General features: G+C 59.4%; 1 protein-coding gene and 1 long non-coding RNA gene across 3 annotated transcripts in view; both read right to left on the reverse strand.

Moving 5' to 3' along the window:
- LOC308185588 (uncharacterized protein) overlaps positions 1 to 2,831 on the reverse strand; it is a 511,248-nt gene extending 508,417 nt beyond the window's left edge. Inside the window, exon 1 of the mRNA XM_080573924.1 lies at positions 1,816 to 2,831. Coding sequence (XP_080430050.1) covers positions 1,906 to 2,604 — 699 coding nt within the window. The 5' untranslated portion in view covers positions 2,605 to 2,831 and the 3' untranslated portion in view covers positions 1,816 to 1,905. The remainder of the gene's footprint in view (positions 1 to 1,815) is intronic.
- LOC308185589 overlaps positions 1 to 17,829 on the reverse strand; it is a 656,808-nt gene that overhangs the window by 212,872 nt on the left and 426,107 nt on the right. The gene's annotated exons all lie outside the window — the stretch shown is intronic.

The following is a 17,829-nucleotide window of genomic DNA, read 5'->3' on the forward strand; positions in this document are numbered from 1 at the left end:
ACTCTCTGGACTCACTTCTCTGCATTCCCAGTGGTGCCAGTGAAGTCTCTGGACTCACTGCACTGCAACCCCAGTGGTGCCAGTGCACTCTCTGGACTCACTGCAGTGCATCCCCAGTGGTGCCAGTGCACTCTCTGGACTCACTGCAGTGCATCGCCAGTGGTGCCAGTGAACTCTCTGGACTCACTGCACTGCATCCCCAGTGGTGCCAGTGCACTCTCTGGACTCACTGAAGTGCATTCTCAGTGGTGCCAGTGCACTCTCTGGGCTCAATGCAGTGCATCCCCAGTGGTGCCAGTACACTCACTGGACTCACTGCACTGCATCCACAGTGGTGCCAGTGCACTCTCTGGACTCACTGCACTGCATCCCCAGTGGTGCCAGTGCACTCTCTGGACTCACGGCACTGCATCCCCAGTGGTGCCAGTGCACTCTCTGGACTCACTGCACTGCATCCCCAGTGGTGCCAGTGCACTCTCTGCACTCACTTCACTGCATCCCCAGTGGTGCCAGTGCACTCTCTGGACTCACTGCACTGCATCCCCAGTGGTGCCAGTGAAGTCTTTGGACTCACTGCACTGCATCCCCAGTGGTGCCAGTGCACTCTCTGGAGTCACTGAAGTGCATCCCCAGTGGTGCCAGTGCACTCTCTGGACTCACTGCACTGCATCCCCAGTGGTGCCAGTGCACTCTCTGGACAAACTGTACTGCATCCCCAGTGTTGCCAGTGCACTCTCTGGACTCACTGCACTGCATCCCCAGTGGTGCCAGTGCACTCTCTGGACTCACTGCACTGCATCCCCAGTGGTGCCAGTGCACTCTCTGGACTCACTGCACTACATCCCCAGTGGTGCCAGTGCAATCTCTGGACTCACTGCACTGCATCCCCAGTGGTGCCAGTGCACTCTCTGGACTCACTGCAGTGCATCCCCAGTGGTGCCAGTGCACTCTCTGGACTCACTGTACTGCATCCCCAGTGGTGCCAGTGCACTCTCTGGACTCACTGTACTGCATCCCCAGTGGTTCCAGTGCACTCTCTGGACTCACTGCAGTGCATCCCCAGTGGTGCCATTGCACTCTCTGGACTCACTGAAGTGCATCCCCAGGGGTGCCAGTGCACTCTCTGGACTCACTGCAGTGCATCCCCAGTGGTGCCAGTGCACTCTCTGGACACACTGCACTGCATCCCCATGGGGCCAGTGCACTCTCTGGACTCACTGCAGTGCATCCCCAGTGGTGCCAGTGCACTCTCTGGACTCACTGAGGTGCATCCCCAGTGGTGCCAGTGCAGTCTCTGGAGTCACTGAAGTGCATCCCCAATGGTGCCAGTGCACTCTCTGGACTCACTGCAGTGCATCCCCAGTGGTGCCAGTGCACTCTGTGGACTCACTATACTGCATCCCCACTGGTCCAGTGCACTCTCTGGACTCACTGCACTGCATCCCCAGTGGTGCCACTGCACTCTCTGGACTCACTGCAGTGCATCCCCAGTGGTGCCAGTGCACTCTCTGGACTCATTGCACTGAAGCCCCAGTGGTGCCAGTGCACTCTCTGGACTCACTGCAGTGCATCCCCAGTGGTGCCAGTGCACTCTCTGGACTCACTGCACTGCATCCCCAGTGGTGCCAGTGCAATCTCTGGACTTACTGTAGTGCATCCCCAGTGGTGCCAGTGCACTCTCTGGACTCACTGCACTTCATTCCCAGTGGTGCCAGTGAAGTCTTTGGACTCACTGCACTGCATCCCCAGTGGTGCCAGTGCACTCTCTGGACTCACTGCACTGCATCCCCAGTGGTGCCAGTGAACTCTCTGGACTCACAGATTCACAGATTCACAGATTTCTCTAGGTTGGAAGAGACCTCAAGATCATCGAGTCCAACCTCCGACCTAACACTAAGTACTCCACTAAACCATATCCCTAAGCTCTACATCTAAACGTCTTTTAAAGACCTCCAGGGATGGTGACTCCACCACCTCCCTGGGCAGCCCGTTCCAATGCTTAATAACCCTTTCGGTAAAGAAATACTTCCTAACATCCAACCTAAAACTCCCCTGTCGCAACTTTAGCCCATTCCCCCTCGTCCTGTCACCAGGCACGTGGGAGAATAGACCAACCCCCACCTCTCTACAGCCTCCTTTCAGGTAACTGTAGAGAGCGATGAGGTCGCCCCTGAGCCTCCTCTTCTCCAGGCTGAACAAGCCCAGCTCCCTCAGCCGCTCCTCGTAAGACTTGTTCTCCAGACCCCTCACAAGCTTGGTCGCCCTTCTCTGGACTCGCTCGAGCACGTCCATGTCCTTCCTGTAGCGAGGGGCCCAAAACTGAACACAGTACTCGAGGTGCGGCCTCACCAGAGCCGAGTACAGGGGCACAATCACTTCCCTCGACCTGCTGGCCACACTGCTTCTTATACAGGCCAGGATGCCGTTGGCCTTCTTGGCCACCTGGGCACACTGCTGGCTCATATTCAGCCGACTATCCACCAATACTCCCAGGTCCTTCTCGGCCAGGCAGCTTTCCAGCCACTCATCTCCCAGCCTGTAGCTCTGCTTGGGGTTGTTGCAGCCCAGGTGCAGGACCCGGCACTTGGCCTTGTTGAACTTCATGCAGTTGGCCTCAGCCCATCGCTCCAGCCTATCCAGATCCTCCTGCAGAGCCTTCCTGCCCTCGAGCAGATCGACACACGCACTTAGCTTGGTGTCATCTGCAAACTTACTGAGGGTGCACTGGACGCCCTCATCCAGATCATCAATAAAGATATTAAAGAGGACCGGCCCCAGTACCGAGCCCTGGGGGACTCCACTAGTGACCGGCCTCCAACCAGATTTGACTCCATTCACCACAACTCTCTGGGCCCTGCCATCCAGCCAGTTTCTAACCCAGCGAAGCGTACGCCAGTCCAAGCCCCGAGCAGCCAGTTTCTTGAGGAGGATGTTGTGGGGAACGGTGTCAAAAGCCTTACTGAGGTCAAGGTAGACCACGTCCACAGCCTTTCCCTCATCCACCAAGCGCGTCACTTGGTCATAGAAGGAGATCAGGTTCGTCAAGCAGGACCTGCCCTTCATAAACCCGTGCTGACTGGGCCTGATCGCCTGCTTGCCCTGCAAGTGCCGCGTGATGACCCTCAAGATAATCTGCTCCATGAGCTTCCCCGGCACTGAGGTCAAACTGACAGGCCTATAGTTCCCCGGGTCTGCCCTGCGGCCCTTCTTATAGATAGGCGTCACATTGGCTAGCCGCCAGTCAACCGGGACCTCCCCCGATAGCCAGGACTGCCGATAAATGATGGAAAGCGGCTCAGCCAGCTCCTCCGCCAGTTCTCTCAGTACCCTTGGGTGGATCCCATCCGGCCCCATCGACTTGCGCACATCCAAGCTCCGTAGCAGGTCGCCAACCATTTCCTCATGGATAGCCAAGGCCACATCCAGCTCCCCATCCCCTTCCACCAGCTCAGGGCACTGGGTGTCCGGAGTACAACCGGTATTGCCGCTAAAGACTGAGGCAAAGGCGGCATTAAGCACCTCAGCCTTTTCCTCATCCTTAGTAACTAGGTTTCCCCTCGCATCCAGTAAAGGATGGAGATTCTCCCTAGTCCTCCGTTTCGCGTTGATGTATTTGTAAAAGGATTTTTTGTTGTCTTTAACGGCAGTAGCCAGATTGAGCTCCAGATGAGCTTTGGCCTTTCTAATTTTCTCCCTGCACAGCCTCGCTACATCCTTGTAGTCCTCCTCAGTGGCCTGCCCTTTTTTCCAAAGATTATAAACCCTCTTTTTTCTGCTAAGCTCCAGCCGCAACTCTCTGTTGAGCCAGGCCGGTCTTCTTCCACGCCGGCTCATCTTTGGGCACGTGGGGACGGACCGCTCCTGTGCCATCACGATTTCCTTCTTGAGGAGCGCCCAGCCTTCCTGGACTCCTCTGCCCTTCAGAACCGCCTCCCAAGGGACTCGGCCAACCAGTGTCCTGAGCAGCTCAAAGTCAGCCCTCCGGAAGTCCAAGACAGCAGTTTTACTGGTCCCCTTCCTGGCCTCGCCAAGAATAGAGAACTCTACCATTTCGTGGTCACTCTGCCCCAGACAGCTTCCGACCACCACATCTCCCACCAGTCCTTCTCTGTTTGTGAAGAGAAGGTCTAGCGGGGCACCACCCCTGGTAGGTTCACTGACCAGCTGCGTCAGGAAGCTATCTCCCACGCTCTCCAGAAACCTCCTAGACTGCTTTCTCTGTGCCGTGTTGTGTTTCCAGGATATGTCCGGGAAGTTGAAGTCCCCCACGAGGACAAGCGCCGACGATTTTGCAACTTCTGTCAGTTGCCTATAAAACTCCTCATCCGTCTCCTCATCCTGGTTCGGCGGTCTATAACAGACCCCGACCAGGATGCTAGCCTTGCCGGCCTTCCCGCGGATCCTAACCCACAGGGATTCAACCTTATCATTCCCAGCCTGGAGTTCCACAACATCAAAAGATTCTCTAATGTAGAGAGCCACGCCACCACCCCGTCTGTGCTGCCTGTCCCTCCTGAAGAGCCGATAGCCAGGCATTGCAGCACTCCAGTCGTGGGAGCGGTCCCACCACGTCTCCGTGATGGCAACCAAGTCGTAGCCTGCCTGCTGCACAATGGCTTCCAGCTCCTCCTGTTTGTTACCCATGCTGCGTGCATTAGTGTAGATGCACTTCAGCTGGGCCATCGCCTTCTTCCCCAGCCTAGCCATTGTTTCCCCCGGCACAGCTCCAACAAGCCTTGTTTGAGCCCCGTCCCCCTTCTTACCTAGTTTAAAGCTCTCTCTATGAGCCCCGCCAGCTCCTGGCCTAGGATCCGTTTTCCCCTTGGAGATAGAGACCCATCTGGGGCCATCAGGCCGGGTGCCGAGTAAAGCTCCCCATGGTGAAAAAACCCAAAATTTCTATGCTGGCACCAGCCTCTGAGCCACCTATTAACCACATGAGCTTTCCATGTCCTCTCCGTGCCTCTCCCTTCCCCCGTAGGGATGGACGAAAACACCACCTGCACTCCCGCTCCCTCCACCAATCGTCCCAGCCCCCTATAGTCCTGTTTGATGGCCCTGAGGCTTCTCTTTTCAACATCATCGCTGCCAGCCTGGACTATCAAAAGCGGGTAATAGTCAGAGGGGCGAACCAGGTTTGGAAGCTTCCTGGTAATGTCTCTGACCCTGGCCCCAGGGAGGCAGCAGACTTCCCTACGTGTGGGGTCAGGCCGACAAATAGGGCCCTCCGTTCCCCTGAGGAGGGAGTCGCCCACAACAATCACCCTTCTTTCTTTCTTGGTGGAGGCAGTCCTGAGGCGTGGAGTCAACTTCCTCACCTCAGGCATCCTCCCGGGTAGGCTTCCTACCTCATCCTCACCCACGGGTCTCTCGAGCCCCAGGGCCTCAAACCTATTGTTCAAGGGCACCTGGGAAGGCGGCGCCGGAAGGGGAGGGCATCTCCTGCGAGGTCGAGCAGGGACCTGTCTCCATTCCTCCTCAACTCGCAGGTCCCCTCCCTCTGCCCGATGGCAACAGGGCAGGGGGTCCACCCCCCTTTGGGGCGTCTCACCCTGGTCCCTCTCCCTCCGGTCCTGCAGGGAGTCGCTCCACCAGTCTATCTCCCGCTCGCACTCCCTGATATCCCTCAGCCTCTGCACCTCCTCCTTGAGCTCTGCCACCATGCGGACCAGGTCGTCCACCTGCTCGCACCTCAGGCAAGCAGTCTCTCTGCCCCCCGCCGATGGCAGCAAGAGGCTCAGACACTCCCCGCATCCGGAGACCTGAACTGCCGCATGTTTGGACGGGCAGTCGGTCTGGGTGTGCACTGACTTCCTAGAGAAAGCACCGTGCCTGGTGGAGACCATCGCAGCCCAGCTGACAGGAGAGTGCCGTTAGAGGAGTTGTCCCTATGGGCGGGTGTGAGCGCTCCGCCCTGCCTGCCCGCCCTGCCTGCGCCAACTGCCTCGCTAACTGCCGCGTCGCTCCCACCGCGTCGCTCCCTGTTTGCCGGCCCTGTTCGCCGCGCTCCTGGTCGCTCGCGCTCCCTAAGGGCTGCCTTTGAACGGCCGGGGGGAGGAGCTGTCGCTGACGCTGCTGGCCCCGCCTACGCCTCGTCAGCCTCCCTCACGAGGGCTGCCGGTGCCTGGCGGCTCCCTCACGTAGGCTCGATGCCCGAAAAATAGCCCTGCCTGTCCCGATCCCGCGCTCCGCTGCAGCACGCGTCTGCCCCGGAGCCGGTCGCCTCGGCAAGTGGCTCTGAAAAGGCGGTGGTGCCCGATTTAAAAGGCCCGCCGCTGACGCTGTCGCTGACGCTGTCGCTGACGCTGACGCTGCTGGCCCCGCCTACGCCTCGTCAGCCTCCCTCACGAGGGCTGCCGGTGCCTGGCGGCTCCCTCACGTAGGCTCGATGCCCGAAAAATAGCCCTGCCTGTCCCGATCCCGCGCTCCGCTGCAGCACGCGTCTGCCCCGGAGCCGGTCGCCTCGGCAAGTGGCTCTGAAAAGGCGGTGGTGCCCGATTTAAAAGGCCCGCCGCTGACGCTGTCGCTGACGCTGTCGCTGACGCTGACGCTGCTGGCCCCGCCTACGCCTCGTCAGCCTCCCTCACGAGGGCTGCCGGTGCCTGGCGGCTCCCTCACGTAGGCTCGATGCCCGAAAAATAGCCCTGCCTGTCCCGATCCCGCGCTCCGCTGCAGCACGCGTCTGCCCCGGAGCCGGTCGCCTCGGCAAGTGGCTCTGAAAAGGCGGTGGTGCCCGATTTAAAAGGCCCGCCGCTGACGCTGTCGCTGACGCTGTCGCTGACGCTGACGCTGCTGGCCCCGCCTACGCCTCGTCAGCCTCCCTCACGAGGGCTGCCGGTGCCTGGCGGCTCCCTCACGTAGGCTCGATGCCCGAAAAATAGCCCTGCCTGTCCCGATCCCGCGCTCCGCTGCAGCACGCGTCTGCCCCGGAGCCGGTCGCCTCGGCAAGTGGCTCTGAAAAGGCGGTGGTGCCCGATTTAAAAGGCCCGCCGCTGACGCTGTCGCTGACGCTGTCGCTGACGCTGACGCTGCTGGCCCCGCCTACGCCTCGTCAGCCTCCCTCACGAGGGCTGCCGGTGCCTGGCGGCTCCCTCACGTAGGCTCGATGCCCGAAAAATAGCCCTGCCTGTCCCGATCCCGCGCTCCGCTGCAGCACGCGTCTGCCCCGGAGCCGGTCGCCTCGGCAAGTGGCTCTGAAAAGGCGGTGGTGCCCGATTTAAAAGGCCCGCCGCTGACGCTGTCGCTGACGCTGTCGCTGACGCTGACGCTGCTGGCCCCGCCTACGCCTCGTCAGCCTCCCTCACGAGGGCTGCCGGTGCCTGGCGGCTCCCTCACGTAGGCTCGATGCCCGAAAAATAGCCCTGCCTGTCCCGATCCCGCGCTCCGCTGCAGCACGCGTCTGCCCCGGAGCCGGTCGCCTCGGCAAGTGGCTCTGAAAAGGCGGTGGTGCCCGATTTAAAAGGCCCGCCGCTGACGCTGTCGCTGACGCTGTCGCTGACGCTGACGCTGCTGGCCCCGCCTACGCCTCGTCAGCCTCCCTCACGAGGGCTGCCGGTGCCTGGCGGCTCCCTCACGTAGGCTCGATGCCCGAAAAATAGCCCTGCCTGTCCCGATCCCGCGCTCCGCTGCAGCACGCGTCTGCCCCGGAGCCGGTCGCCTCGGCAAGTGGCTCTGAAAAGGCGGTGGTGCCCGATTTAAAAGGCCCGCCGCTGACGCTGTCGCTGACGCTGTCGCTGACGCTGACGCTGCTGGCCCCGCCTACGCCTCGTCAGCCTCCCTCACGAGGGCTGCCGGTGCCTGGCGGCTCCCTCACGTAGGCTCGATGCCCGAAAAATAGCCCTGCCTGTCCCGATCCCGCGCTCCGCTGCAGCACGCGTCTGCCCCGGAGCCGGTCGCCTCGGCAAGTGGCTCTGAAAAGGCGGTGGTGCCCGATTTAAAAGGCCCGCCGCTGACGCTGTCGCTGACGCTGTCGCTGACGCTGCTGGCCCCGCCTACGCCTCGTCAGCCTCCCTCACGAGGGCTGCCGGTGCCTGGCGGCTCCCTCACGTAGGCTCGATGCCCGAAAAATAGCCCTGCCTGTCCCGATCCCGCGCTCCGCTGCAGCACGCGTCTGCCCCGGAGCCGGTCGCCTCGACTCACTGCACTGCATCCCCAGTGGTGCCAGTGCACTCTCTGGACTCACTGCCCTGCATCCCCAGTAGTGCCAGTGCACTCTCTGGACTCACTGCACTGCATCCCCGGTGGTGCCAGTGCACTCTCGGGACTCACTGCACTGCATCCCCAGTGGTGCCAGTGCACTCTCTGGACTCACTGCACTGCATCACCAGTGGTGCCAGTGTACTCTCTGGACTCACTGCACTGCATCCCCAGTGGTGCCAGTGCACTCTCTCGAGTCACTGCACTACATCCCCAGTGGTGCCAGTGCACTCACTGGACTCACTGTACTGCATCATCGGTGGTGCCAGTGCACTCTCTGGACTTACTGCACTGCATCCCCAGTGGTGCCAGTGCACTCTCTGGACTCACTGCACTGCATCCCCTGTGGTTCCAGTGCATTCACTGGACTCACTGTACTGCATCTCCAGTGCTGACAGTGCACTCTCTGTGCTCAATGCACTGCATCCCCAGTGGTGCCAGTACACTCTGTGGACTCACTGCACTGCATCCCCAGTGGTGCCAGTGCACTCTCTGCACTCACTTCACTGCATCCCCAGTGGTGCCAGTGCACACTCTGGACTCACTGCACTGCATCCCCAGTGGTTCCAGTGAAGTCTTTGAACTCACTGCAGTGCATCCCCAGTGGTGCCAGTGCACTCTCTGGAGTCACTGAAGTGCATTCTCAGTGGTGCCAGTGCACTCTATGGACTCACTGCACTGCATCCCCAGTGGTGCCAGTGCACTCTCTGGACTCATTGTACTGCATCCCCACTGGTCCAGTGCACTCTGTGGACTCACTGTACTGCATCCCCAGTGGTGCCAGTGCACTCTCTGGACTCACTGCACTGCATCCCCAGTGGTGCCAGTGCACTCTCTGGACTCACTATACTGCATCACCAATGGTGCCAGTGCACTCTCTGGACTCACTGCACTGCATCCCCAGTGCTGCCAGTGCATTCACTGGACTCTCTGGACCGCATCTCCAGTGGTGCCAGTGCACTCTCTGGACTCACTGCACTGCATCCCCAGTTGTGCCAGTACACTCACTGGACTGACTGCACTGCATCCCCAGTGGTGCCAGTGCACTCTCTGGACTCACTTCTCTGCATTCCCAGTGGTGCCAGTGAAGTCTCTGGACTCACTGCACTGCATCCCCAGTGGTGCCAGTGCACTCTCTGGACTCACTGCAGTGCATCGCCAGTGGTGCCAGTGAACTCTCTGGACTCACTTCACTGCATCCCCAGTGGTGCCAGTGCACTCTCTGGACTCACTGCACTGCATCCCCAGTAGTGCCAGTGCACTCTCTGGACTCACTGCAGTGCATCCCCAGTGGTGCCAGTGCAATCTCTGGACTCACTGCACTGCATCCCCAGTGGTGCCAGTTCACTCTCGGGACTGACTGCACTGCATCCCCAGTGGTGCCAGTGCACTCTCTGGACTCACTGCACTGCATCACCAGTGGTGCCAGTGTACTCTCTGGACTCACTGCACTGCATTCCCAGTGCTGCCAGTGCACTCTCTGGACTCACTGCACTGCATCCCCAGTGGTGCCAATGCACTCACTGGACTCACTGTACTGCATCATCGGTGGTGCCAGTGCACTCTCTGGACTTACTGCACTGTATCCCCAGTGGTGCCAGTGCACTCTCTGGACTCACTGCACTGCAGGCCCAGTGGAGCCAGTGCACTCACTGGACTCACAGTACAGCATCACCAGTGCTGCCAGTGCACTCTCTGGACTCACTGCACTGCATCCCCAGTGGTTCCAGTGCATTCACTGGACTCACTGTACTGCATCTCCAGTGGTGCCAGTGCACTCTCTGTGCTCACTGCACTGCATCCCCAGTGGTGCCAGTACACTCTGTGGACTCACTGCACTGCATCACCAATGGTGCCAGTGCACTCTCTGGACTCACTGCACTGCATCCCCAGTGGTGCCAGTGCACTCTCTGGACTCATTGTACTGCATCCCCACTGGTCCAGTGCACTCTGTGGACTCACTGTACTGCATCCCCAGTGGTGCCAGTGCACTCTCTGGGCTCACTGCACTGCATCCCCAGTGGTGCCAGTGCACTCTCTGGACTCACTATACTGCATCACCAATGGTGCCAGTGCACTCTCTGGACTCACTGCACTGCATCCCCAGTGCTGCCCGTGCATTCACTGGACTCACTGGACCGCATCTCCACTGGTGCCAGTGCACTCTCTGGGCTCACTGCAGTGCATCCCCACTGGTGACAGTGCACTCTCTGGACTCACTGCACTGCATCCCCATTGGTGCCAGTGCACTCTCTGGACTCACTGCAGTGCATCCCCAGTGGTGCCAAAGCACTCTCTGGACTCCCGGTACCGCATCCCCAGTGGTGCCAGTGCACTCTCTGGACTCACTGCACTGCATCCCCAGTGGTGCCAGTGCACTCTCTGGACTCACTGCACCGCATCCCCTGTGGTTCCAGTGCACTCTCTGGAATGACTGCAGTGCATCCCCAGTTGTGCCAGTGCACTCTCTGGACTCACGTCACTGCATCCCCAGTGGTGCCAGTGCACTCTCTGCACTCACTGCAGTGCATCCCCACATGTGCCAGTGCACTCTGTGGACTCACTGCAGTGCATCCCCATTGGTGCCAGTGCACTCTGTGGACTCACTGTACTGCATCACCAGTGGTGCCAGTGCAATCTCTGGACTCACTGCAGGGCATCACCAGTGGTGCCAGTGCACTCTCTGGACTCACTGCACTGCATCCCCAGTGGTGCCAGTGCACTCTCTGGACTCACTGCAGTGCATCCCCAGTGGTGCCAGTGAACTCTCTGGACTCACTGTACTGCATCCCCAGTGGTGCCAGTGCACTCTCTGGACTCACTGCACTGCATCCCCAGTGGTGCCAGTGCACTCTCTGGACTCACTGTACTGCATACCCAATGGTGCCAGTGCACTCTCTGGACTCACTGCAATGCATCCCCAGTGGTGCCAGTGCACTCTCTGGACTCACTGAAGTGCATCCCCAGTGGTGCCAGTGCACTCTCTGGACTCACTGCACTGCATCCCCAGTGGTGCCAGTGCACTCTGTGGACTCACTGCACTGCATCCCCAGTGGCGCCAGTGCACTCTCTGGACTCACTGCACTGCATCCCCAGTGGTGCCAGTGAAGTCTTTGGACTCACTGCACTGCATCCCCATTGGTGCCAGTGCACTCTCTGGACTCACTGTACTGCATCCCCAGTGGTGCCAGTGCACTCTCTGGACTCACTGCACTGCATCCCCAGTGGTGCCAGGGCACTCTCTGGACTCACTGCACTGCATCCCCAGTGGTGCCTGTGCAATCTCTGGACTCACTGCACTGCATCCCCAGTGGTGCCAGTGCACTCTCTGGACTCACTGCAGTGCATCCCCAGTGGTGCCAGTGCACTCTCTGGACTCACTGCACTGCATCCCCAGTGGTGCCAGTGCACTCTCTGGACTCACTGCAGTGCATCCCCAGTGGTGCCAGTGCAATCTCTGGACTCACTGCACTGCATACCCAGTGGTGCCAGTGCACTCTCTGGACTCACTGCACTGCATCCCCAGTGGTGCCAGTGAAGTCTTTGGACTCACTGCACTGCATCCCCAGTGGTGCCAGTGCACTCTCTGGACTCACTGCAGTGCATCCCCAGTGGTGCCAGTGCACTCTCTGGACTCACTGCACTGCATCCCCAGTGGTGCCAGTGCACTCTCTGGACTCACTGCACTGCATCCCCAGTGGTGCCAGTGCACTCTCTGGACTCACTGATGTGCATCCCCATTGGTGCCAGTGCACTCTCTGGACTCACTGTACTGCATTCTCAGAGGTGCCAGTGCACTCTCTGGACTCACTGCACTGCATCCCCAGTGGTGCCAGTGCACTCTCTGGACTCACTGTACTGCTAGCCCACTGGTCCAGTGCACTCTCTGGACTCACTGCACTGCATCCCCAGTGGTGCCAGTGCACTCTCTGGACTCACTGCAGTGCAACCCCAGTGGTGCCAGTGCACTCTCTGGACTCACTGCACTGAAGCCTTAGTGGTGCCAGTGCACTCTCTGGACTCACTGCACTGCATCCCCAGTGGAGCCAGTGCACTCTCTGGACTCACTGCACTGCATCCCCATTGGTGCCAGTGCAATATCTGGACTCACTGTAGTGCATCCCCAGTGATGCCAGTGCACTCTCTGGACTCACCGCTCTGCATCCCCAGTGGTGCCAGTGCACTCTCTGGACTCACTTCTCTGCATTCCCAGTGGTGCCAGTGAAGTCTCTGGACTCACTGCACTGCATCCCCAGTGGTGCCAGTGCACTCTGTGGACTCACTGCACTGCATCCCCAGTGGTGCCAGTGAACTCTCTGGACTCACTGCACTGCATCCTCAGTGGTGCCAGTGCACTCTCTGGACTCACTGCACTGCATCCCCAGTAGTGCCAGTGTACTCTCTGGACTCACTGCAGTGCATCCGCAGTGGTGCCAGTGCACTCTCTTGACTCACTGCACTGCATCCCCGGTGGTGCCAGTGCACTCTCGGGACTCACTGCACTGCATCCCCAGTGGTGCCAGTGCACTCTCTGGACTCACTGCAGTGCATCGCCAGTGGTGCCAGTGAACTCTCTGGACTCACTGCACTGCATCCCCAGTGGTGCCAGTGCACTCTCTGGACTCACTGAAGTGCATTCTCAGTGGTGCCAGTGCACTCTCTGGACTCACTGCACTGCATCCCCAGTGGTGCCAGTGCACTCTCTGGACTCACTGCACTGCATCCCCAGTGGTGCCAGTGCACTCTCTGGACTCACTGCATTGCATCCCCAGTGGTGCCAGTGCACTCTCTGGACTCACTGTACTGCATCCCCAGTGGTGCCAGTGCACTCTCTGGACTCACTGCACTGCATCCCCAGTGGTGCCAGTGCACTCTCTGGACTCACTATACTGCATCACCAATGGTGCCAGTGCACTCTCTGGACTCACTGCACTGCATCCCCAATGCTGCCAGTGCATTCACTGGACTCACTGGACCGCATCTCCAGTGGTGCCAGTGCACTCTCTGGACTCACTGCAGTGCATCCCCAGTGGTGCCAGTGCACTCTCTGGACTCACTGCACTGCATCCCCAGTGGTGCCAGTGCACTCTGTGGACCTACTGTACTGTATCCCTAGTGGTGACAGAGCACTCTCTGGACTCACTGCACTGCATCCCCAGTGGTGCCAGTGCACTCTCTGGACTCACTGCAGTGCATCCCCAGTGGTGCCAAAGCACTCTCTGGACTCCCGGTACCGCATCCCCAGTGGTGCCAGTGCACTCTCTGGACTCACTGCACTGCATCCCCAGTGGTGCCAGTGCACTCTCTGGACTCACTGCACTGCATCCCCAGTGGTGCCAGTGCACTCTCTGGACTCACTGCAGTGCATCCCCAGTGGTGCCAGTGCACTCTCTGGACTCACTGTACTGCATCCCCAGTGGTGCCAGTGTACTCTCTGGACTCACTGCAGTGCATCCCCAGTGGTGCCAGTGCACTCTCTGGACTCACTGCACTGCATCTCCAGTGCTGACAGTGCACTCTCTGGACTCACTGCACTGCATCCCCAGTGGTGCCAGTGAAGTCTCTGGACTCACTGCACTGCATGCCCAGTGGTGCCAGTGCAATCTCTGGACTCACTGCACTGCATCCCCAGTGGTGCCAGTGCACTCTCTGGACTCACTGTACTGCATTCCCAGTGGTGCCAGTGCACTCTGTGGACTCACTGTACTGCATCCCCAGTGGTGCCAGTGCAATCTCTGGACTCACTGCAGTGCATCACCAGTGGTGCCAGTGCACTCTCTGGACTCACTGCACTGCATCCCCATTGGTGCCAGTGCACTCTCTGGACTCACTGCAGTGCATCGCCAGTGGTGCCAGTGAACTCTCTGGACTCACTGCACTGCATCCCCAGTGGTGCCAGTGCACTCTCTGGACTCACTGAAGTGCATTCTCAGTGGTGCCAGTGCACTCTCTGGGCTCAATGCAGTGCATCCCCAGTGGTGCCAGTACACTCACTGGACTCACTGCACTGCATCCACAGTGGTGCCAGTGCACTCTCTGGACTCACTGCACTGCATCCCCAGTGGTGCCAGTGCACTCTCTGGACTCACGGCACTGCATCCCCAGTGGTGCCAGTGCACTCTCTGGACTCACTGCACTGCATCCCCAGTGGTGCCAGTGCACTCTCTGCACTCACTTCACTGCATCCCCAGTGGTGCCAGTGCACTCTCTGGACTCACTGCACTGCATCCCCAGTGGTGCCAGTGAAGTCTTTGGACTCACTGCACTGCATCCCCAGTGGTGCCAGTGCACTCTCTGGAGTCACTGAAGTGCATCCCCAGTGGTGCCAGTGCACTCTCTGGACTCACTGCACTGCATCCCCAGTGGTGCCAGTGCACTCTCTGGACAAACTGTACTGCATCCCCAGTGTTGCCAGTGCACTCTCTGGACTCACTGCACTGCATCCCCAGTGGTGCCAGTGCACTCTCTGGACTCACTGCACTGCATCCCCAGTGGTGCCAGTGCACTCTCTGGACTCACTGCACTACATCCCCAGTGGTGCCAGTGCAATCTCTGGACTCACTGCACTGCATCCCCAGTGGTGCCAGTGCACTCTCTGGACTCACTGCAGTGCATCCCCAGTGGTGCCAGTGCACTCTCTGGACTCACTGTACTGCATCCCCAGTGGTGCCAGTGCACTCTCTGGACTCACTGTACTGCATCCCCAGTGGTTCCAGTGCACTCTCTGGACTCACTGCAGTGCATCCCCAGTGGTGCCATTGCACTCTCTGGACTCACTGAAGTGCATCCCCAGGGGTGCCAGTGCACTCTCTGGACTCACTGCAGTGCATCCCCAGTGGTGCCAGTGCACTCTCTGGACACACTGCACTGCATCCCCATGGGGCCAGTGCACTCTCTGGACTCACTGCAGTGCATCCCCAGTGGTGCCAGTGCACTCTCTGGACTCACTGAGGTGCATCCCCAGTGGTGCCAGTGCAGTCTCTGGAGTCACTGAAGTGCATCCCCAATGGTGCCAGTGCACTCTCTGGACTCACTGCAGTGCATCCCCAGTGGTGCCAGTGCACTCTGTGGACTCACTATACTGCATCCCCACTGGTCCAGTGCACTCTCTGGACTCACTGCACTGCATCCCCAGTGGTGCCACTGCACTCTCTGGACTCACTGCAGTGCATCCCCAGTGGTGCCAGTGCACTCTCTGGACTCATTGCACTGAAGCCCCAGTGGTGCCAGTGCACTCTCTGGACTCACTGCAGTGCATCCCCAGTGGTGCCAGTGCACTCTCTGGACTCACTGCACTGCATCCCCAGTGGTGCCAGTGCAATCTCTGGACTTACTGTAGTGCATCCCCAGTGGTGCCAGTGCACTCTCTGGACTCACTGCACTGCATTCCCAGTGGTGCCAGTGAAGTCTTTGGACTCACTGCACTGCATCCCCAGTGGTGCCAGTGCACTCTCTGGACTCACTGCACTGCATCCCCAGTGGTGCCAGTGAACTCTCTGGACTCACTGCACTGCATCCCCAGTGGTGCCAGTGCACTCTCTGGACTCACTGCCCTGCATCCCCAGTAGTGCCAGTGCACTCTCTGGACTCACTGCACTGCATCCCCGGTGGTGCCAGTGCACTCTCGGGACTCACTGCACTGCATCCCCAGTGGTGCCAGTGCACTCTCTGGACTCACTGCACTGCATCACCAGTGGTGCCAGTGTACTCTCTGGACTCACTGCACTGCATCCCCAGTGGTGCCAGTGCACTCTCTCGAGTCACTGCACTACATCCCCAGTGGTGCCAGTGCACTCACTGGACTCACTGTACTGCATCATCGGTGGTGCCAGTGCACTCTCTGGACTTACTGCACTGCATCCCCAGTGGTGCCAGTGCACTCTCTGGACTCACTGCACTGCATCCCCTGTGGTTCCAGTGCATTCACTGGACTCACTGTACTGCATCTCCAGTGCTGACAGTGCACTCTCTGTGCTCAATGCACTGCATCCCCAGTGGTGCCAGTACACTCTGTGGACTCACTGCACTGCATCCCCAGTGGTGCCAGTGCACTCTCTGCACTCACTTCACTGCATCCCCAGTGGTGCCAGTGCACACTCTGGACTCACTGCACTGCATCCCCAGTGGTTCCAGTGAAGTCTTTGAACTCACTGCAGTGCATCCCCAGTGGTGCCAGTGCACTCTCTGGAGTCACTGAAGTGCATTCTCAGTGGTGCCAGTGCACTCTCTGGACTCACTGCACTGCATCCCCAGTGGTGCCAGTGCACTCTCTGGACTCATTGTACTGCATCCCCACTGGTCCAGTGCACTCTGTGGACTCACTGTACTGCATCCCCAGTGGTGCCAGTGCACTCTCTGGACTCACTGCACTGCATCCCCAGTGGTGCCAGTGCACTCTCTGGACTCACTATACTGCATCACCAATGGTGCCAGTGCACTCTCTGGACTCACTGCACTGCATCCCCAGTGCTGCCAGTGCATTCACTGGACTCTCTGGACCGCATCTCCAGTGGTGCCAGTGCACTCTCTGGACTCACTGCACTGCATCCCCAGTTGTGCCAGTACACTCACTGGACTGACTGCACTGCATCCCCAGTGGTGCCAGTGCACTCTCTGGACTCACTTCTCTGCATTCCCAGTGGTGCCAGTGAAGTCTCTGGACTCACTGCACTGCAACCCCAGTGGTGCCAGTGCACTCTCTGGACTCACTGCAGTGCATCCCCAGTGGTGCCAGTGCACTCTCTGGACTCACTGCAGTGCATCGCCAGTGGTGCCAGTGAACTCTCTGGACTCACTGCACTGCATCCCCAGTGGTGCCAGTGCACTCTCTGGACTCACTGAAGTGCATTCTCAGTGGTGCCAGTGCACTCTCTGGGCTCAATGCAGTGCATCCCCAGTGGTGCCAGTACACTCACTGGACTCACTGCACTGCATCCACAGTGGTGCCAGTGCACTCTCTGGACTCACTGCACTGCATCCCCAGTGGTGCCAGTGCACTCTCTGGACTCACGGCACTGCATCCCCAGTGGTGCCAGTGCACTCTCTGGACTCACTGCACTGCATCCCCAGTGGTGCCAGTGCACTCTCTGCACTCACTTCACTGCATCCCCAGTGGTGCCAGTGCACTCTCTGGACTCACTGCACTGCATCCCCAGTGGTGCCAGTGAAGTCTTTGGACTCACTGCACTGCATCCCCAGTGGTGCCAGTGCACTCTCTGGAGTCACTGAAGTGCATCCCCAGTGGTGCCAGTGCACTCTCTGGACTCACTGCACTGCATCCCCAGTGGTGCCAGTGCACTCTCTGGACAAACTGTACTGCATCCCCAGTGTTGCCAGTGCACTCTCTGGACTCACTGCACTGCATCCCCAGTGGTGCCAGTGCACTCTCTGGACTCACTGCACTGCATCCCCAGTGGTGCCAGTGCACTCTCTGGACTCACTGCACTACATCCCCAGTGGTGCCAGTGCAATCTCTGGACTCACTGCACTGCATCCCCAGTGGTGCCAGTGCACTCTCTGGACTCACTGCAGTGCATCCCCAGTGGTGCCAGTGCACTCTCTGGACTCACTGTACTGCATCCCCAGTGGTGCCAGTGCACTCTCTGGACTCACTGTACTGCATCCCCAGTGGTT

The sequence above is a fragment of the Anser brachyrhynchus genome (genome assembly GCF_964034855.1).
Source record: "Anser brachyrhynchus genome assembly, chromosome: Z".
NCBI classification, from domain to species: Eukaryota; Metazoa; Chordata; class Aves; order Anseriformes; family Anatidae; genus Anser; species Anser brachyrhynchus.